This window comes from Sander vitreus, chromosome 1, assembly GCF_031162955.1.
Source record: "Sander vitreus isolate 19-12246 chromosome 1, sanVit1, whole genome shotgun sequence".
Lineage (NCBI taxonomy): Eukaryota > Metazoa > Chordata > Actinopteri > Perciformes > Percidae > Sander > Sander vitreus.
Genome location: NC_135855.1, coordinates 12572404 through 12595169, shown reverse-complemented (window position 1 = coordinate 12595169; position 22766 = coordinate 12572404). Strand labels below are relative to the sequence as shown.

Here is a 22766-nt window from a genome sequence, read left to right as displayed (position 1 = left end):
ACGCAGGACACGATCCCTGGTCTCCTGAGTGAAAGTCCTGTGTTGTTTGACCCGTCCACCACCCCAACCAACCTCCCTATGCAGATTTTCAGGCTTTCACACTACTCGCTACCTTTGTCGCTCTTAATGCTAGGTCATCTTCAAACCCCGTGTAGCTGCTGCTCTCCCTGGTGCGTTCTACACACACACACGCTGAAGGGCGCTTTTTGCGTAGTATCTGACGCTGACAGCCACCGCCCAAGCGTCCGTATTTTACGAGTTCGGTGTGAGAACGGGTTGTTACTACAAGTGGTAAATCCACCACTGTATGTTCTGCCAAGGTTACAATAGAATTGCAAATAAATGATGTTGTGGTGTTGTGTAAAATTGAGGTGTATATATTACGCACAGGAAACACTACTACTACTACCACCACTACTACATTTGTATGTGCTTTTTATTTTGCACTCCTGACTGCAGATCAAATTTCCCATTTGGGATAATATTGACTGATAAAAAGTGAATGAACTGAAAGGAAAAGTCCAGTTAATTTTCTGCATAACGTAGTTGACTGATGACAATCTTTCAAGACTCAGAGACATTAAACTCTCCCGATAACAACTGTCAACATAAACCACATAAACCTATTCTGGTACAACCTCTAAATACAATTATGAACCTGAAAATGAGCATAATGTGAGCACTTTAAGGAGAAAAGTCAGACATTTGGTTGTTTCTGTTGCTAACAGCAAGCAAAAGCTAAAATGCAACAAATATTCAGCCTTTTCAAATCAGTTCAGTTCCAGGTTCTGTGTAAACTTTGGATGAACTCTGCAACTATTTGCAACAACTAAATTCAACTCCATAGCAACAGAAACTTACTGGAGTTCTGCCATCACACTGAGGTTGCCAAGCAACCAGGGGAGGCCTCAGGATAGTAGCCTTCCCTGGTTCGCCCTGGGTCAAATAGTGAACTTCATAGAAGACGCCAGGTTTATTGTTGTATGTTACATTTAGACAGAGCCAGGCTATCCGTTTCTGCCTTTTTCCAGTCTTTATGCTACATTAAACCACATTTTGGAACAAAATCCAATACATTGGCCTTTTAATTTTAAAAAGAGCCATTTGAGGACACTGAATTTCTCCAGAAATTCAATTTTCAGTGTTTTGGGTGATTAAAGTCATGTTTCACACCAGTAAGTCCAGACAGTCAATATTAGTGGAAGTCAAAGGGTACAGACGAGGTGTGGCAGTTCTGTGACCTAATCTGCCTACAAATTAGTCAGACGGGTGAGATCACTGTGGTGGAAATGGAAGCAGATTGTTTACTGAGCACCTTTTACATGGGTCTGAGCTATAGAGCCTCTAAAAATGATTAGACCTACCATGTAAAGAAAGAACATGGCTATCAAGTAATTCTCTCCATATACACCCAATGCAGGAAAAATCCCAAAAGGTATTGATTATGGAGGCGCTGATGGACTGTGTGCCTGACATGATTGCTTCACCAGTCAACACACAAAAAGGCTTCGTAGCTTTCACACTGTGTGGAAATCACAGCATGGATCCGCACAAAGTAATCAATCCCTGTGCCTGGACTTTGATTATAGTTCTCATCCAGAGGCCCTGCTAACACATCAATCTCTGCTAAACAGGGATATCAGCACTGCTGGCCCAACGAGTCATAACATAAATAACAGTTACATTCAAAGGGTTGGGAGAGTATAAATTGTCATGTGTGCATTGTGCATTTAGTTTTCAGTGGCTAATAAAAGCTACTGTTCTCCAGATACATTAACGTCTACTTAAATGTAGAGTAAATATCACAACATAAATCCCAACTATCTAGTTTCTAATTGCAACACCGTTTTCTGTATAAGTTTTAAAATAAGCTGCATGGAAATACTTCAAGAAAAGCTTAACCCAGAGGAGCTCTATGCTGGTCGTCGTGAGTCGGTGTCCTGCAGGTTTGTTCCCACCTGAAGGTGTCAGCTAGATACAGACCAGCTGTGGCTCATTAAGGCCACGTCCACACGTACCAAAACATCTTCCCCCCCCACCGTCTTCCCTGGCATCGTTTCAAGAATATTAGCGTCCAAACGGATCCATTTGTAAATTACTCAACACGCTACTTCATATTCCAGGCAGACAACAGAAATTCACCAAAAACAGAAGAGGCGGAGCATGCGCATAAAGCTTGCACGCTGTATACAAACAGACAGTAGAAGAAGAAATCAAACACAAGAACCCCCCTAATAGGCTCAATATCTTCCCCAGCAGGAACACAAGCATGTAGTCCGCCATTGTTGTTATGGGACGTCGTCGCGGGATAAGAGATTGAAGGCTAGAGGTCGAGGGGTGTGGCGATGACATCATTGATACGCAAGTATGCAGCGTTTTTGAATTTTTTTTCACCCTGGGACCAGGTTTCAAAAAAGTCTTCAGGCAGTACATTTACAGGATTCGTTTGGATGACCGACCAAAACGATGCAAAACACTCATTTTTTATTTTTTTTCAACATTCAAGCATTTGTGTGGATGGCCCCGAACTCTCACGGTACAAAAACTGTAATGGAACAAAAACCTGCAGGACACCAGCCCACCACGACAGGAATTGAGGTCTTAAAGGACCACTTTGCGGAGTTGTATCGCTCTTGTGATAGACTGACATGAGGCTAGGACATAGGCTTGCACAGTGAAGCAGTAGCAAGAAAAAAAATAAAAATAAATAAAAAACACTACAGATTTCCTGGTTTTACATGCTTAGTATTATCTGTTGATGAGAATCAAAAGGTCTTAAAAAAAAAAAAAAAAAAATCTTTGTTGCAATTGCTCTGTCTGTGACTACATGATCAGGATGAAGATTTCTTTGATGAAAGCTGGCTTCATTTACTGTAAGATACATAGAGTATTGTATGATTTTATATACAGTGGGGAGAACAAGTATTTGATACACTGCCGATTTTGCAGGTTTTCCCACTTACAAAGCATGTAGAAGTCTGTAATTTTTATCATAGGTACTCTTCAACTGAGAGACAGAATCTAAAACAAAAATCCAAAAAATCACATTGTATGATTTTTAAGTAATTCATTTGCATTTTATTGCATGACATAAGTATTTGATACATCAGAAAAGCAGAACTTAATATTTGGTACAGAAACCTTTATTTGCAATTACAGAGATCTACGTTTCCTGTAGTTCTTTACCAGGTTTGCACACACTGCAGCAGGGATTTTGGCCCACCCCTCCATACAGACCTTCTCCAGATCCTTCATGTTTCAGGGGCTGTCGCTGGGCAATATGGACTTTCAGCTCCCTCCAAAGATTTTCTATTGGGTTCAGGTCTGGAGACTGGCTAGGCCACCCCAGGACCTTGAGATGCTTCTTACGGAGCCACTCCTTAGTTGCCCTGGCTATGTTTTACGGGTCGTTGTCATGCTGGAAGACCCAGCCACGAACCATCTTCAATGCTCTTACTGAGGGAAGGAGGTTGTTGGCCAAGATCTCGCGATACATGGCCCCAAAGCATCCCCAAAGAATGAGGTTTCCACCTCCATGCTTCATGGTTGGGATGGTGTTCTTGGGATTGTACTCATCCTTCTTCCTCCAAACAGAGCGAGTGGAGTTTAGACCAAAAAGCTCTATTTTTGTCTCATCAGACCACATGACCTCCTCATTGGCAAACTTCAGACGGGCCTGGACATGCGCTGGCTTGAGCAGGGGGACCTTGCGTGCGCTGCAGGATTTTAATCCATGACGGCGTAGTGTGTTACTAATGGTTTTCTTTGAGACTGTGGTCCCAGCTCTCTTCAGATCATTGACCAGGTCCTGCCGTGTAGTTCTGGGCTGATCCCTCACCTTCCTCATGATCATTGATGCCCCACGAGGTGAGATCTTGCATGGAGCCCCAGACTGAGGGAGATTGACCGTCATCTTGAACTTCTTCCATTTTCTAATAATTGCGCCAACAGTTGTTGCCTTCTCACCAAGCTGCTTGCCTATTGTCCTGTAGCCCATCCCAGCCTTGTGCAGGTCTACAATTTTATCCCGGATGTCCTTACACAGCTCTCTGGTCTTGGCCATTGTGGAGAGGTTGGAGTCGATTTGTTTGAGTGTGTGGACAGGTGTCTTTTATACAGGTAACGAGTTCAAACAGGTGCAGTTAATACAGGTAATGAGTGGAGAACAGGAGGGCTTCTTAAAGAAAAACTAACAGGTCTGTGAGAGCCAGAATTCTTACTGGTTGGTAGGTGATCAAATACTTATGTCATGCAATAAAATGCAAATTAATTATTTAAAAATCATACAATGTGATTTTCTGGATTCTTTTTAGATTCCGTCTCACAGTTGAAGTGTACCTATGATAAAAAAAAATTACAGACTTCTACATGCTTTGTAAGTAGGAAAACCTGCAAAATTGGCAGTGTATCAAATACTTGTTCTCCCCACCGTATAGGCATGTCATACAGTGCAGAAGTAGAAATTAGAGTTAATGAGTTAAGTACTTTCCACCACTGTAGAATACAGTTAATGAGTTAAGTACTTTCCATTGTGGAAAGTACTTAACTCATTAACTATCATTTCTACTACTCCACTACATTTCAGAGAGAACCGTTGTACATTTTACTTCACTATACGCATTTGACTTCTCCTTACTTTCAGTTTAAGCTTTAAAAAAAACATAACCTTATAAAATACAGTTAATTGTTAGATTAAACCAGTGGATCCCAGCCTTTCTAGCGTGTGACCTTTTATATAAAACGAATGTCTAATTGGGGCCCATTGTGACATTTCAGATATATGAGTTGTTAGCAGTTTTACCGAAGACTAATTTCTCCTTTATACTTTTTAGACAGTTTAATTTAACCTCGAGACTCAAAAGGTAAATTATCCAATATTTCACAAATACAGGAAAGATTAGAGAAAAGTCCCAAAAATGAATATGCCTTTAATCCTCTACCTTCAGATTGAACTTGTGACACGTAAGGGGGCTCGACCCCAAGATTGGGAACCACTGGACTACTAGTTTAGGGTGACCAGATTTCCCAGAATTAAAACCGGGACACTTTGTGCGTGACCGTAGTGCTCTTGCACGCACACGCTTTAAATGTGAACATGTGCCAGCGCGGGTCAGACATAGACAGTAACTTCATTATTTTGATCGTAGGCTCCTCATCTAACAGTGTTTTTTCCTGTAAAATTAACAAAATTGCAGCAACAGCCTTTTTCAGTTTAGTGTGAGATTTATGTTGAGATTTTTCCTAAAAAAGATTTTTTGAAGTGTTATTTATTCCAATAACACCAGAATAATTAAAATGATTGTGATGGTGAATTTTTATGCACCCATTTCTACTTTTTTCTGAATCAATGTATGCTGCAAATATCTTTATGTAAAGAGAAACAGATTACAATCCAAACATAATGGAATATATTGCCAGAAGGCTCTCAGGCATTCTGTATTGCTTTCAACTCTCCTTTGGATCAACTTTTCTAATGATATCTGAGTCAGCACACACATAGCCTAGGCATCATTTACTCTTCTCTCCTCTTTTGCATCTTTTGTTGAGGAAGTAACATCCTTAAATGTGCATATGACAATTATTCACCTCAATGATACATTAATTCATTTAAATGTATTAATAAACCCCTGGACTGTAATATTTCAGATGTTTGAGCAAGATTTCTGCTCATGTTCAAAATACAGTGTCTATGTTCTCTGATTTGGAGGAGTCGTGATTTTGAGAAAAATAAAGTTATAATAGGCTATTACAAGAATAAAGTCACTATATTTCAGAAAATAATCTACCTGCACCATAGTCTGCTGTGCATTACGTGATTGCTCTGCTGATGCGATAGATCTCAGACCTTCTGACAGAATCAGAGCCCCGTTTGGGTCTCTTTGGGTCCAGCTAGTAGCTGGATTAAACTAGCTGACAGCTAACGCTAAACGGTGTAAAGTGTGACTGTGTTTTACTGTAGAGGATTCAACACCGGTATGTAACAATCTGCAGCTGCCGTCGGAGAAACAACACAGACGGTGAAAAAAAATAAAAACACAGCCGGTGCCTCGTGGTGCATTTGAAGTTATTGTAAATGGCCATTTCCTATCTGGTTGTTGTTTTTGTTGTTCAACAGCAATTTACTAGTAAAATAAGTTATTGTTATACATTATTATAGATCATTTAATTTTGACCATATGGCCTTAGCAATAAACAAGCCATTCTTTAATGTCAGACTGTTTTAGTTTTTTTTTTTTTTTCTTCACTTTCATAAAAAAGTATCGGTTCAGGCACCGTTAATTATGTATGCGATTAATTAATCAAAGTATGTAATTACATTACATTTTTTAGTCAATTGATCGACAGCAGAGCGCATCCATAAACCTGAATCCGTCCTGCATTTTACAGCGAGAGTGGACACTAAGCGACACACAGGTCTGCTTCAGAGCTCCGTGTGTTTGAGTCTGAACCGTAGACTGGAAACATCACGTCACAGGAACTTCAAACTAAATCATTAGTATTGCTCTCCTAAACTTTGTGTTAATGGCATCAATGTATTAGACTGATTTGGCTATGATTCCTCCGAAAACGTCACCTTTCACAGCTCTCCTCACTTAGACGGTTGCTAAGGTGATAGCAACAAATACAGCATGGTCGGACCCCGCACGTAGCTGCCCGTTCCATTCGCCTCGGAAAATAAACTGGACAAAGTTACATTCGGGGCTACACTCAAAACATTTGGGGCTGAAGCCCCGGCAAAATCGGCTCACGCCGCTCCTGGTGTAAACCGGGACATTTTAGCATCCCGACAGGCTTTTGTCGGGACTCGGGACACGCAATTTAAAATCGTGACTGTCCCGGTCAAACCGGGACGTCTGGTCACCCTAAACTAGCTCCACCTCAACCTGCTAGTTTCACTGCAAAACAAGTACTTTTACTTTAAGTACATATTGCTTATAATACTTGTACTGTGACTTAAGTAGAGTTCTAAAAGAAGGGCTTTTACTTAAAGGGGTGATAGAATGATTATATAGGGTATTTCACACTGTTCCTTAAAGGAGAACTCCAGGCAATTTTTACGTTAATCTTGATCGCTATAAGTATGCGAGTACTGTCGATAGCCAAAAAAAAAGCCAAATCGGTGCTAGCAACATGGAGCTGCTGCAGCTAATGTCGAGAGCTCCCACTTAGCTAAAACAGCAGTTTTGGGGGCATATATCATAAAGAGTGCCTCTGTGCCTCTTAACAGACACAAAATGCAATTAAAATGTCTGTGCAACATGAACAGGGCCCTTACATGACAACATACGTTTTCAACTCTGACATTGTTTAAATTCACCTACCCTGTTAGCCGTTAGCTGCCATCTGGGATGAGCGAGATGTGTTCAGCCAGGCTTCGGTAATAATCATCAAGCAGCAGTTCTGTGTGTATTTGTAGCATATATATCCATTTTGTGTGCGATCCATCTGGCGTTGGTGAATAGTAGTCTCTGCAGTGGCGAACTGTGTTTTAGTTGCCGTAGCCAGACAATCCTTCTACATCCTCCCCGCCTGCCGCGGCCAGCAATACACGGGCGCCCGCTGGTCTGGTGGATGTCCTCCAGAGGACAGTTCATGCTTTCGCGGCGAAATTTTTGCGAAGTTTATTTCCCCCTCCAAAATAGGTAATTGAGCACTGTAGTGGTTATGATCATATCAGTGACTATGTAACTACATGGAAACGGGCCAAATGATGCCCGTTTCTTGTAAAGTAACAGCGTTACAGAAGGCTGGCTGTAGTCTTGCGCTGAAGTCCCGTGGGAATTCAGTTGTAGCAGGAAAAGCAGTGTGCAGATCGGAGCGTAGTGTGCGAAGAGTGAAGAGCAGAGGTGTTCACAAGGGAAGAAGCTTGGAGTAACGTAACTATGGAGCTAGAGCTAGCCTTCAGTAACGCTATTACTGTACAAGAAACAGGCATCATTTGGCTCGTTTCCATGTAGTTACATAGTCACTGATATGATCATAACCACTACAGTGCTAAATTACTTTTGAGGGGCAACTAACACACAGTTCGCCACTGCAGAGACTACTATTCACCAACACCAGATGGATCGCACACAAAATGGATATATATGCTACAAATACACACGTATGTTGTCATGTAAGGGCCCTGTTCATGTTGCACAGACATTTTAATTGCATTTTGTGCCCGTTAAGACACAAAGGCACTCTTTATGATATATGCCCCCAAAACTGCCGTTTTAGCTAAGTGGGAGCTCTCGGCATTAGCTGCAGCAGCTCCATGTTGCTAGCACCGATTTGGCTCGCTATCGGCAGTACTCACATACTTATAGCGATCAAGATTAACGTAAAAATTGCCCAGAGTTCTCCTTTAAGGTCTCCTAATAGGTTATGTAACATTGGTTGGGCTGAAAATTGCCCAAGCGCTATTGTGTGGGCCCTTAACTACCCTGTGAATATGGCTCTATTTAGATATATATAGATTATAGATATAAGAGCTTTTCTTCCAAATATGGTATGCTCATCAATATTTAGATGAGCTGCGCACTGATTGGTGAGCGAACCACATACACATACATTGGAGACAAGACAGCAGGTCTCATTTCAGACACTGCAACGTTATACATTGTCTGCTATTTTGTTATTAAATTCACTTCCGAGAAATCAACTATATAAAGCTCATATATGGGCCATTTTACGAAAATGTATGGCTAATTGCAAATTTGGTAAGACGTGTTGGACTTTCAGGAGCTCCACAGTCTGATGAGAAAGCGGCAGCCTGCTGGGCTCTATACCCAGGACAAAGTCACCATTTCTGGGTTACTGGACTACCAGGGCTCGGGGCTCCGCAGAGCTGGCCGGCTGCTGTCCGATTTCAATTTAAGGCATTTTTGTGAATTTCAGAGCTCTCGTTAGGAGGAGGCAAGCTAGCGCTCATTGATAGCGCTCCATCCAGCACACTCGCGGACAAGAGGCATTTATTTCCCGATCATTTGTTTAAATAACAAAACACACATACATTATAAGATTAACTGGAACCTGTGGTAAGAGATTGCGGGCATAACAAGCTCACTGACTGCGCTCTCTGCCATTTAGCAGGAAGAAGGGAAGGAGGACAGCGAGCTGCAGGCCCTGGAGCTCTGTCAGGGCAGCGGTGTTTGGTAGTCCAGTAACCCAGAAACGGTGACTGACACACAGTCAGACAAAATTTGCAATTAGCCATCAATTTTTGTAAAACGGCCCATATTTGACCTCTACATAGTTGATTTCTCGCATAAAAAAGTCTCAGAAGTGAATTTAGTGATAAAATAGCAGCTGAACAATGTATACAATTTCTGAGCTCTGCGCAACCTATTCAGAAGACTACCTGATCTCAGATCAGTGGTGTAGCCTATGTAAATATTGGGGCGTGACAAAGGGAGAGACTAGAGCCAAATGAGGAGCCTTTGAGTTCATTGAGATTTGCCTGTTTTCAGAGGCAGTTTCAAATTGTGAGATTTGCAGAGGAAAGAGGTGTCAATGGGATTTTGAGGTTCTATGTATGTCCTATTTACCCACCAAACTGTCGTTATTCAACTATGACAAGGTAAAAGGTTTTGCATTCCATCACCCCTTTAATGGAGTATTTTTAAATTGTTGTATTGGTACTACTAAAGGACCTGAGTACTTCTCCCACCACTAACGGTAGATTGTGAAGTTTATAAAAAAAAAAAGAGCAGAATCTCTGAACATAAGAATGTTGTTTGACAACAGTTTAGAAAGCTATAATATATAGCTTTCAGCTCCATAGAAGACATGTTCCACTATAAATCTTTCTTATAGTTATGCTGCTGGAAGCCCCTGCTGCAAACAGAATAATGTATTTCAGTTTGAATGACGACAATTCAGGAAAACATATCAAGCCTGTTTTGGTCCTTTTGTAATGGGATCCAAGTCTTTGTTTATAATAATTTATTACAGTGAGACACTAAGCACAAAACAACCAACTTTTTTAGATTTTAGCTCCATGTTTACTTACACAAACCTTATTTTAAGCACAAGCTACCACAATTACAACAGATGTAAATGTATTTTCACTGCCTGCTGTAATGAGTGTCACTGCAGTCTTGTTAGGCGACAGCTTTTTAAAGTAATTTCAAGCAAATAATGCTGTTCTTTATTTTACGTCTCAATTAAATGAGCATTTGGCTGGTGTGTACATATACATTAAGCAAGTATAGTGTGTACCATGGCTGACATCAATACTATTCAGCTGCCTAATTATACAATGTTAGCAACTGGACACTATTACAGAGTGGGTAACTAACACCCTTTTAGAGTACACTGTCCTTTGACAAGATGTCTTAGCATTTTGACTGTCTTGGTCTAAGCCAGGGATCTTCAACAGAGGGTCCTCAGAGTCAATGCAGGGGGGCCTCCAAATTATTGTTAAATAAGTTATTTAAAAAGTCTTATCATGAATCCAATCCAACATATTAGCAAATATGAATCCCCAATGCTTCTTGGCCTATAGTCAAGGTAGTCACTAAGGCCATCCACAGATGTGTGTACAGGTATAAAGGCTCTAGGCCGCCCTACAAGTTATTGTAGGCCCAGTTTAATATGCAACTTCATTTCATAAAATATATGTAATAGGGGTTCCCTGCTCCACCTTCTTTCAGTTTAGGGGTCCTTGGCTTAAAGTGCCCATATTATGAAACAAAATCACTTTTTCTGGGATTTGGGGGTGTTATTTTGTGTCTGTTTTGAGTGAGATACCGGTTTCTGAATGTGTCCTGCCTTCAGTCTCCAGGTGAGCTGTTCAAAATCTGCACAGCTTTCTACGTAACTAGCCGAGACGAGGGGCCTAGGGTGCTAATCGTTAGCATGCTAGCTCATTCTCAATGGCAAAACACTTCAACACACAAATTCACCCTAATCTACAAAATAAAAATTGTATAGAACTACTTACATGTCCCTGTTCTGCAGGTATTCCACACAAAGTTAAGAAGTCTCCCAGCTAATCCTGCCTTGTACAGGCCAAAGTTGCAGAAACGGCTAGCTAGCTCATGTAATTCTTACCTAGCTACTGCGCATGGGCGACTGACAACAAAGATGTTACAGAAGTTGAGGTCTCACTCTGTAGCTAAAACAGAGACCTGACACAGGGTGAAAAGAGGAGCTGCAGCAATGTGCAGTACAACAAAAATATGGTGTTTTTTTGAAAATTAAACCATGTAAACCTATTCGGATACAATCTCAAATTACAATTATGAACCTGAAAATTAGCATAATATGGCCACTTTAAACACATTCAAGACCCCTGGTCTAAGCAATAATAAAAGAACCTTTTGGTTTGATGGCAATGATTTATTCATTGATGGATTTATTTACATTTGAAACAGGAGTTCATTATTTTGATTGAGAAATTACCTTTTGTAGGTCACAGAGTGATGTGCTTATGTACCACGTGGTGTAAGGATTGTACTTAGAGTTTTGACGATTGTATGTTTGTTTCAGTAAATGTGCCAAAGCAATTGAGAATTGTATTATAAAAGCAAAATGCAGTCTTCTGCCATCAAACTATCCCATTAATTCTGCCTTTTGCCTGTGGTCTAAAGAAGGCAAGACAACTTTATTTAAACAAGTTTTCTGGGAGTTTGTTCCAGATATGTGGTGCATAAAAACTGAATGCTGCTTCTCCATGTTTAGTTCTGACTCTAGGGACAGAAAGCAGACCTGTCCCAGCTGACCTGAGATGCCTGGATGGTTCATAATGTGGCAACATATCAGAAAGCACCCTAAAGCATTCAGTGCTTTATAAACCAACAGAAGTATGTTAAAATCAATTACTTGAGACAGAAAGCCAGTGTAAAGACCTCAAAACTGGAGTAATGTGATCCACTTTCTTGGTCTTAGTGAGGACTCAAGCATCAGTGTTCTGAATCAGCTGCAGCTGTTAAATTCATTTTTTTAGGAAAACCTGTAAAGACACTGTTACAGTAGTAAAGTCTACTGAAGATAAAAACATGAACAAGGTTTACCAAATCCTGCTGAGACAGAAGTCCTTGATATATGCATCTGGTGATAGTAAGCCGACTTTGTAATTCTCTTAATGTGGCTGTTGAAATGCAGGTCTGAGTCCATGACTACACCAGGATGTCTGGCTTTGTCTGTTGTTTTTAACATTGCCGATTGAAGCTGAGCGCTGACTTTTAAGAAGGTGCTGTAGATAGGATTGGAAGATCCAGGATTTATAAAAGTAATTGTGTGCACATCCCACCTTCTGGCAGGTGCAGGACAAATGAAAAATACTAAAATGAAAAAATGTGTAATGATATTACACATTTTTGCATTTTAAGATCCAGGATTTAGTCAAAAAATTTGAACAACAACTTCTCAGTCCCCCCTTTCCGCTAAAGCCAAAAACATTCTCCTAAGCCCCTCCCCCCACAAGGGAGAATGAATGAGAGTGCCTGAATAGTGATTGACACACAGTTAGACACACCCCCCCGGCCCTGATTGGTGCATCTGAACAGGGAGCAGTGGGTTTTTGCAAATCGCACTACTGGCTGTAGGTGGTACCAGAGGAGCCTGAATTCTACTCGAACATGGGGTTAGTTTCAGCAAATGTGATAGAAAGTTAGTTTTATAAGTCTTACCTACTGCACCTTTAATTGTTAAACTCTTTGGCACCCAGAACAACCACCTCAGTTTTGTCTTTGTTTAATTGAAGAAAGTTCTGGCACATAACATTTTGATATGTTAAATGCACTCTTTATATTGGCCCATAGTCCCTGTCGATATGGTTATGTAAATTAGTAGATTTGAATTAACAAAATGAGTTAAATTTCTTATTAAGAGCATATTAATGGGGAAATATTCAGAGAGCCACAGGGGATGGTCTGTTTGTTTTCCAAGTGCTGGTGAGCATCAATTTCTAATTCTTAACGATGTCCCTTTGCTCTCTGCTGTGATTTCATGGTCTCGAATAAACACCCCAAAAACACAAAGACGAATAAACCGATATGAACGTTTTTCCTGTCGCTTCGATGTTCATTTCTTCTTTGTGACTGTGTTAAGGTTGAAGTTTAAACGTTTAGGGCTCCAAAACAACCATAAACCATCAGAGATCGACAAACTAAATATCCATACAAGACGCAGAGCAGGATATTAAAGCAAGTCTTTTTTTTTTTTAATATATATATATATCTCTATCTATCTATCTATCTATCTCAAATGACTATAAGTAATGACTCCAGCTGCTGCAGGCAGCTATTTACAGTAAAAAGATAATCCCCTTTCGCCATCTGCCCAGCACTAAACAACAAGTTAATATGCAGCAGCTAAAGACTCACTTTTTTTTTATGGATATATCTTTTTAAGACTTGGAGGAGACCAACCTGAGTGAAAAGGAAAGTGATTATCAGATATTTAATTTGACAAGTAGCTGGAAACATTACTCCAAATAAATGCTAATGTTCTGGTTCTAGACCTCTGAATTGCTGTATACATCTGAAATTTTCAGCTACTGAAATGGCATTGTGCCCATTGACAGTTTTTCCCCATCATCTTCCTGTGCCAGAGCCAGAAGAATTGACCAAAAAGGCCACAAAATTGTACAGTGTGGAATATAAGACACAGCTTACGAGTTGTGAGATTATCATTTTTTATCAACGTTACATACATTGTTATCTGTTCCCAACAACCACTACAGACAGCCCCTTTTGTGTCGACTAAAAGTGACGATGATACTTGAGTAACTACTGATCGATTAGGGCAAAATGAGCCCCTCTACAGAAATCAGCTACCATGCATGTCTGAAAAATTTTATGAAAATGCAAAGACATTTTCAGGCTACTCTGTATGCGTAAATAATTAGCATTTGTTAGCAATTGTTTGCTTGTCTGCTTATCTTGGACTTGCTCTGCCTTCTAGTGGCCAAACATAACCCAATATGAAGGTTTAAGTGCCCATTGGCTAATGAATCAGCTTTAGAATTCTTGACCAGACACACTGAATGTAAGTTTCTTGTAGAGTACTTGCACAGTTGACCCCACTCTTAACACTGCAGAGGAAAAAGATGTTCATTTGAGGATCAATAGCAGGTCAAGAAACATCCCAAAAAACACAAAATGGCTCAGATAGAATTTTTTTTTAAATTTGTTGTAAATCTGCTTCTGTACTCTCTCTCCGTATTTTTAAAAACTCTTTAAAATCATGTTTTGGTTGCAGAACTGTAGTGCATAATAATAAAAAAAGTCAAATAGTATGACTGTCTTGGTAGAACCTTCAGAATGTCAAATATTCAGAGTCAAGAAAACCGTTGTGCTTCTTCACTTGTTAAAAAGGATCTCATCAGCCCAAAAAAATCAATTTTCTCAAATCCACAGTGGAGCAATTTCTTCAGTTTAAATAAACCCCTAACAATCCCCCCAAATTGGAGTTACCAGGAATTTCACATAGCACAGGAGCATGAGATTCAGACAATGAAGCCTGACAGAACAATAGAAATTGATTTCAGACGGTTATTTAAGAGCACCTCATGAAAAAGCACGAGTGAGTCAAATACACCGTGGGTTATATGCTGTTACCTAGTCGGTCTCTCACATTCCAGTGTTGCCCTGTTTAGTGATTCATTCATGCAACTGCTGCCAAAAAAGACCTTGTAGGGCAACTGACAGCCCTGCTCGATGCCTTGTGAACTACCAAACACTCACATCGCACTGTATACACGGAGGACGTGTAGCCATGATGTCTCTAAAAAAAAACATCTCTACTTTAAAATTAGTTTTGAAACCTCTGAGATGGCTTCGTGCATGTCTCATGCTTTCTGTGCCTCACTCTTTAAAAAAACCAAAAAAACAAAAAACAACAAGACTAAGTCTACAGCCATGCTTGCAACTCTGTGAGGCTACTTATGCACAGCAGTGCATATGAGCTAAATGTTAATATCAGGAGTCAAAACTGAACAGTCATTAACTCAGGCATGATACACACATTTTTAATTGTGTGATTTACCTCCACCCCCAAATCATCTGTCCATAAATTGGCTTAAAAATGGTTAAATAATGACGGTCTTGTGACTCCAGAACTTGTCTGACACTCATCACGCTTTGTGATGTTTTCTTCAGTGTTATAGTAATCAAGTGATAGTTTTCTGTACATCCATGAATACACTATAAACATGAACTGCTAATTTGGCATACTTTAAACAGTTTCAAATTTGCCAAAATGTAAACATAAAGGCTAAATAAAAATTGTAGTTGTAGTTTCTTCACATGTAGCAACATTATACCTCCGTAATTACCCAAATCGAAGCAAGACAAAATCCATTAATACCAACTTTTTCTCATGTTGAACTACCAATATTTTGACTTAAGCTCAGAATGTCCTATAAACATGGTTCCTATATTTTATATTTATGGGGTGGTGGTTGCAATTGGGATTACCAAAGTAGTAGTAGATTCAACCTCTCTGCATCATGGTTATCTGTACCAATTTCCATGGCAATCCACCCAGAAGTTGCTGAGATATTTCAGTCTGAACCAATCTAAAATGCAGCACATTCTCTGTAGATGTATTTGTCTAAAGACACAGTTGACAATCTGCCATTTCATCAGATCTTTTTTATGACCCACTGGAACATTATACCATTGTTTCTCAAATGATTTCCCCCCCCTCCCTGGTTTAGACAGTCACTCCCATATGTGGGAGACATGTCCCTAGCAGAGTGGTTGGTGATTGAGCTCGGAACTGTTCTAAGCACTCACACAGGCTCACAGGAAGAAGATGTATCGCCCATCAAGTAGCTCATCCCATAGAGGAGTGGTGGGTGGGGACTGGTGAGGAATAAAATGTGGCTTCTTTTAAAAACACAAAGTGGATAGAGAAACTGTTTCACTTCTCCCAGTCTGTCCTACTTGTTATGATTGTCCCACCTCATCCACTCTCTCAGCTCTCTTGACCTGTCAGTTAGAAATATTGAGGCTGAACGATGTACAGCTTCTCTTCAATCGTCCTTACTTTGCCAACTCCTTCTCCTTGACACTATGGTCATTTCATTCTCTTTTATTACTCTCCCCCCCCCTTCATTCCCCTCACACTCTCTGGTGTGAAAAAAAAATAATAAATTCTCTTTATTATTAGCCTATTTGGGGGGGGCTTAGGAACATTTTGGGGTAGCTTCAGCCCCCCTAAAATAGGCCTAACGACGTCCCTGCTTATTCACCCTTGTTCGTTTGCTACTCACTGATAAGTGTGTTAAATAACTCCTCTCTTCCCTTTGTGCATCCACAGTTCTTCATCCTCCTCCTGCTCATCTTCTTCCTGGAGATTCTGTCTATCATGCTTTTCTTCATCTACCAAGACGAGGTAAGACACCTAAATTGCTCAGCATGTTATATCCTGTGATTTTCTCCATCTGAACAAGATAAGTGGCTGTGGCAAAGCTCTCCATATGTCATGCAGAATGCTGATGATTCAGATAGACGCTGGCATGCAAAATGATGCAGCAGCGAGGTTGTGTAATTTATACACACAAGCAGTGTTTGTTGGTTCAGAAAAGAGCATGCCAGCTGACATTATGCATCCACGATGGTTTAATAAAACTGCTTGAGATTTTTTTCTGAAATGGTTTATGCATACACATCATCCATCTCTGGGCTACGATCGGAAAAAAATACACACGGACAACAATTTCCTCTCCTTGTTAATAAATCTTCATTTATCTCAGCTCATCCATTTTGGATCATTTCCCCTGTAAATAAATAAGTCAAGCAAGAGAAAAGAAGCAGATGAGCTAGCCCTCTCCTTATTTGTAATCCCTTCACATTTCAGCTAAGTTTTTAAGTTTTTGATAATGCATTGAGCAGGAAAATCGTTAAATTCAATCCATCTTAATTAAGGGTTTGAGGGCTGTACTTTGGATTTGAACAAAACAATATGTTATTGTTACATGGTATTGCAAATATTAAACCCTAAGACTCGTGAGTAGACCGTGACATTGTGTCTTCTTTTCTGACCATAAAGATCTATCACACACATAATAGCAAACATCTTGACAATGGGTATTAGTTGGACTGTGGTGAGACTTTTAGTGAGATTAGTCGGGCACTGGAGGGAATTGCATTCCCAGAAGAAGTCTGGTTTGATGCTACGATTGACTTCAACATTTTAAAATATGGTCCAAGTGCATTCTTAAAAAACCCCTACTTCAAGTCCCATTGAAGATTATGTACAAGGTATCTTGTAATGCAGAACTACTGTTCTGCATTACAGTCAGAGGACCACTCGGACTATTCACGTAATCAATAAATTCAATTCTTAACAAGATTCTGAATTTATTGCAATAGAATCAAAAGTCCATAGCATTTATTGTTGTATTTGAATCAAATAACTAGTTCAATTAAACTACAGGCAACATGGCAAACAGTAACATCAGCAGCGGTGAACCAGTGACTACTTTTGTATAACTTCATTGTTGATCCCTTATCAATTAGCAATTAAATTACCATTTAAATTCTGTATAGCATTTAGGGCTGCAATTAACGACTTTCATTGTAGATTAAGCTGTTGATGGTTTTTTAAATAACTGATTGTTTAGATTTTAAAAATGTCAGAAGAATGCTCATGTAATTTTCTAGTGCACAAGGTGAGGTCTTTAAAATGCTTTTTGCTTGACCAAAATCCCAAAACAGATATTTAGTAAAACAAAAATGTATAAAAAAAGAGCAGCATATCCTCACATTTGAGATCAAGTAATTGATGAATCAACGTATCATTCCAGCACTAATAGCAGGTTTCTGTTGAATGAGAGCTCGACCATTTGCCTGACTTGATTTTAGATGTTTTCATACCAATACAGGACTCAAGTATCCTGTAATCAGATCAAATGATAAAATTGACCACAAAAAAAAATCAGCAGGGGCTAAAATTTCATTTAGTGTACATTATATTGGACACCCTCTAGAGGCATTTAATAGTTAACTTGAAACGTAGAGACCAATCATAAATCATTGGCAATTTCAAACCACTTGCGTTACATTATTCATGTGTTGGACAGTGTTATCCCTAAAGTCTTAGGCCGAGGCCAACCCCGACTCTAATGCCTTTGTACAATATGGTAAATAACAACCTACTTTGATATTTACCCCACTTTCTGTCTGAATTATATGTGCAACCATAGACCTTGGACCTGTATGTTCTTTGTACTGTCTTTTTTTTTTCTTTGTTATTCTAATTCTGGCATGATTACATAATTGCCAAATGTGTTGTATTTTCATGCATGTCTTTGGTGGTGTAACAATGAGTATTTCTGGACTGACATGTTCTTCTGGGCTTTCAGCCAATCAGCACTGACCTCTTTAGCTTTTAATGAATGTCTTTTTGTCACGCTTCACCTCTTAGTATCTGTGTTCCCTGATGTTCAGTGCACCCCATTATTCAACCTCTGAATAATTCAGTTTTGTCTACCCAGGAAGTGATTAGTGACAGAACGCAGTAAAAAGAAAAAGAATGAGATAGTGGTGTAGATGTTCTGCAGAGCTGGTGCACTGAGGGACATTGCTGACAGTAAAGAATGGGTGGCCATTACCAGTTCTGCAATTTGCAATTATTGAACGTTTACTGCTGGAGAAGATAACAAAACCTGTACAGTATAATATATCAAAGTATATTTAACAACATTGGTCACTTTATTTTGTGAAAGGACTTAACTTTTGTACATTCAATGAACTTTGGGGGGTGGGGGGGGAAATCGCCATTGGTATTATCTTCATCAAGGCAGCGTGCATGGGTTTTTAAATACAAATGGTGTCGTTGACCCAAGTAATAGGCAGTATTCTGAGGTTACAGTTTATTATCTATATTGTACAAAACAGTCCACCCTTTAAAAACTTAACAGTAACTCCAAAAACTCAGGCTGATCTCAGGAACCATTTGTACATATATGGCGTTTTTCCATTACACGGTACCTGCTCGACTCTCCTCTACTCGCCTTTTTTGGTTTTCCATTATGAAAAAAAAGTCCCCGCTACCTGCCAACAGGAACTTTTTTTAGTGTCACCTCCGTCCAGGTTCCAAGCGAGCTGAGGGGATACCAAAAGGTGAAAACCTGCAGACTACCGATTGTCGCTAGCAATGATGACGCAGTGATTAGTGACGATTCTCTCTGACCAGACGGGGGTGTCCTGAACAAACTCGCCATTTTTAAATAGGAGGACGGGGCACTGGGGCCGAGTCCAGCTGGTACTAGCAGTGGGTAAGCGCCAATAGCTACGGAAATAATGCACTGTAATTTGTATGCTTTCCGCGTATTTATTGCTGCATGCACTACAGTGTCTGCAGCTTTATAAGAGCGCTGTGGTCTACATAGGGAGGTGGTCAGGGTGGCTCTTAAAACACAGGGATTTCAAATGGGGGAGCGGAGTTTGTGTCCCGGGGAAAACACAAGACTCACCCAGGAAACGCGCGTTCCTGTTCCAGGAGTACTACTTAAAGGGAACTGGTGTTTTAATCCAAACCAAAATCAATCGTTTTGGTGCCTAAAAAATAAATAAAAAGAAATCACCTTTTGTCGCCTAAACTTAATGGCAACAGCTGCTGAAACGACGGGACCTCACGGTGCTCTGTACCCAGCTCACAGTAACATTTTCTCAGCTAAATTTAACTGCAAAGACCGCTTAACGTAACCACCGTGTGACCGGTCGTCACATGACTGGCCGGCTGGTTGTCGTAATTTCTTATATCATACAAATTGTTTGTGCTTAAGTGTTCGTACGATATACGACCACTTCATGAGAATGCCAAGAGTTGAGTTTTAGTTAAACCAAAATGATGACTGGTGTGTTAACTGCATGCCAAATTAAATCAGAGCTCACAAGGCCAAATGCCTCCTAAGTTACCATATGACCAAGTACTGTCAAGCATTTAAAAGGCAAATTAATTGTTTTAAAACGGAGTCCCACGCAGTTACTACTCATAAATCACACCAGGGCTACAGTCACTTCCAGCTTACTTCAGAGAACAACAGCATCACGATCTATTTTTACCGAATATTCTGTCCAGCTCAGCTAAAAAAAAAAAACAATGTTACCGTGCCCGTTTGTAACTGGTAGGCTACTGACAACGTGATCTTTACCTGTTCAACTGACTTTACCAGATCGTACGCGACTGGCTTTTATTACAGACATATGAACTAACCACAGACAGTTGCCTTGTGCATGGACCAGTTTAATACAGTCTATGGCATTGACTCCATCGGTGCCACAGCCGAGAGTGAATAGGGGAAAACCCTGGAATGGATATTTAGCGTTATTTTAAACAAACTAGAAAACTAATGTATGAAACTGCCAATTTGATTACTGTACTTATTTATCGAATGTGCCCGGAACGCACTTAAACCACTGCTACTACCAAAACTAAGTCCTAATTCCAATACATATTATATAATTTCTTCCTTTTCATATCAATCCTATTGATGAATACTCAAAAACAATGCTGTGTTTTCTCACTTCAATTTTATTACAAAATGAACAGGCTTTGTTTCTTGCTTGTGTGTGCCCCGTTTCACACGAGGTAACCACGATCTAGCATCTACCCATAGACAGTATATAAACTGGACAAACAGATCCCGTGGCTCTGGACCAGTGAAGGAAATTAGAAGCACTTTTCCGGTGAGCGCTGAGCGTTACTGCGCAGCCTTCAACTGAGAGACTCGATGTAAATGTGACGTGAGCAACCTGTCTGAAAGTTGTAAGTCTTCTGGTAGCTGTGCCAAGAGAAATCTCAGTCATTCCTAATCTTGCAAAGATGGAGAGCATAGGTATATGTAAGGAGATAACATAGGCACAGGCTAATTATTGCTAACTAAAATGCTAGTTAACATTAGTAATTAAACTTAAAACAGCTAATGTAAGTCGGAACTGCCTGCGAGCTTCTCCTGTACTATACGGTAATTCCTCGTTGGTTATGACACAATCGTTAGCCTATTTTTACAAAAACGTCTGCTACGGAGCCATAACGTGAGGTACAAGGTAATGGAGCCTTTGATACATTGTCGTGTTTTAGAAATAAACAATGGACAAAAAGTCTTTAAACGCTTCAGACGTAAAGTTATTCGCTGTCAAAGTGACGTCAAAATTAATGGCAGCCAATGGAATGCTAACGGCGGGTGAGCGTTTCGAAGCATCAAAATGGCACCATAGGAGGTTCGAGTTCTGAAAAGAGGCTTAACCCCTTGCATCTACCCTGCAGCTTCCTTGGCTGCCATTTCCACAAGATTGGTGGTCCCTCTCCTTCCGCTACCTGGCCAAGATGGAGACCACGCAACTTTTTGAGTGCAGCACCCGGGTACTCATAGTGCACTGCATTTTGCCATACTCTGTGTGACACACTTCTCCGTTAAAAATAGCAAGTGTAAGTGCGGAGGTACGCGATTTGAGACCCAGCATTGTTTTGCATATACAAACTATGATATAGAATGATATGCAAACAAACAAAGGATCTGTGTCTCCTCTCTACATTGTACCTCATTAACAGGAATTGTCTTTCCATGTTTTGGGCACAAACCACCTCTTAATGGAGTCATTCTTTGATGCTCGCTGCTGTTGTATGCAGCATTCACCTTGTAAGTTCAGAGAAGACACATACCCAAAAGGGGAATGATGGCTGTTCATCATTTGGAGTTATTCCTCATGCATGTGATGAAGAAATTAACTGAGAATAGTAAAAATAAATGTTTCACATTTGACATATCTTTTGATGATGAACATGTATTATTTTCTAAATCATGGTACCTTGCTCCTTTCTGCATGCTACATTTGCTGCTTTTATTAATTAAACATTTTAGTATCATCGGAGATTCTGGCCCTGGTATTACTTGTTTTGGGGTTTTGCATACCTCTGTGACTTTTGTCTAACTCCAGTAATGTCAGGAAATACCAAAATGTCATTGTGACATTAAACACACTTTAAAGCAAACTCAAAACTCTGATTATAAAGTAGTTAAGTGTTTGCGGTGTTTGAGGGTTTTCTAAATGCTCAGTTTACAATCTAGAGTTGCTTCAAAATAAATGTTAATTTATTTGTGGGAATGTACATTGGATAAGGGATACATAAACGTACTAGGTTAAAGAATGTAATACTTCTTTCCAGGCACACAAATATAAAGGACCCATATTTTAGATCTTTTAGATCCTTGTCAGCGTTACTTTAGTTTTTATTTTGTGTCCGATGGTCTTTAGAGCTCTACTTTATCTCTGATTATCAGGACCTGCTGCTTTTTCCCTCCTCCATCACCATGGTAACACCATAGAAGCAGCCCTGCAGTTAAGTACAAGCCAATGCCAATCCTCCAGTCAACAAAAGCCTTCCATATGCCATAACTTAGACTGTAGCAGTAGGTGCATGTCGAACTCTATCCCAGGCTTCAAGGATGGTCACGCTCAGTGGTCCAGTTTATTACAGTGGCTTTAGACCTGATAAAAAGCTCTGTCACGCAGCTGGAAGCTACTTCAAACAACACACCTGAAACGGTCACCGTTTGTTTCACTTTGTTGGTTCCTAAGGATGATGAAAAGTTCCTAGAAGGTTAACTTTAGTGGAGCCACTGTGTTTCAAAGTGTCTGAGTCAATAAAAAATGGGTCTTACTCAGCAGCGTGATATCAAAAATGTATGTATGGGTGTTTTATATAACCCATTGGCATGGGTTTACAACCTCGTCCGCTTGGCTTTATTATCACCTCAAGGGAAAATTACTCCGCCAGACAAATAAACAGAGCAATGACAGCAGAAAACCAGCATTATT

At 40.0% G+C, this 22766-nt stretch overlaps 1 protein-coding gene across 4 annotated transcripts in view; it reads left to right on the top strand.

The window, feature by feature from the left end:
* tspan4a (tetraspanin 4a) overlaps positions 1-22766 on the top strand; it is a 169144-nt gene that overhangs the window by 97341 nt on the left and 49037 nt on the right. For all 4 annotated transcript variants that reach the window (XM_078256863.1, XM_078256871.1, XM_078256881.1 and 1 more), the window contains one exon: positions 16258-16332. In XM_078256863.1, coding sequence (XP_078112989.1) covers positions 16258-16332 — 75 coding nt within the window. The remainder of the gene's footprint in view (positions 1-16257; positions 16333-22766) is intronic.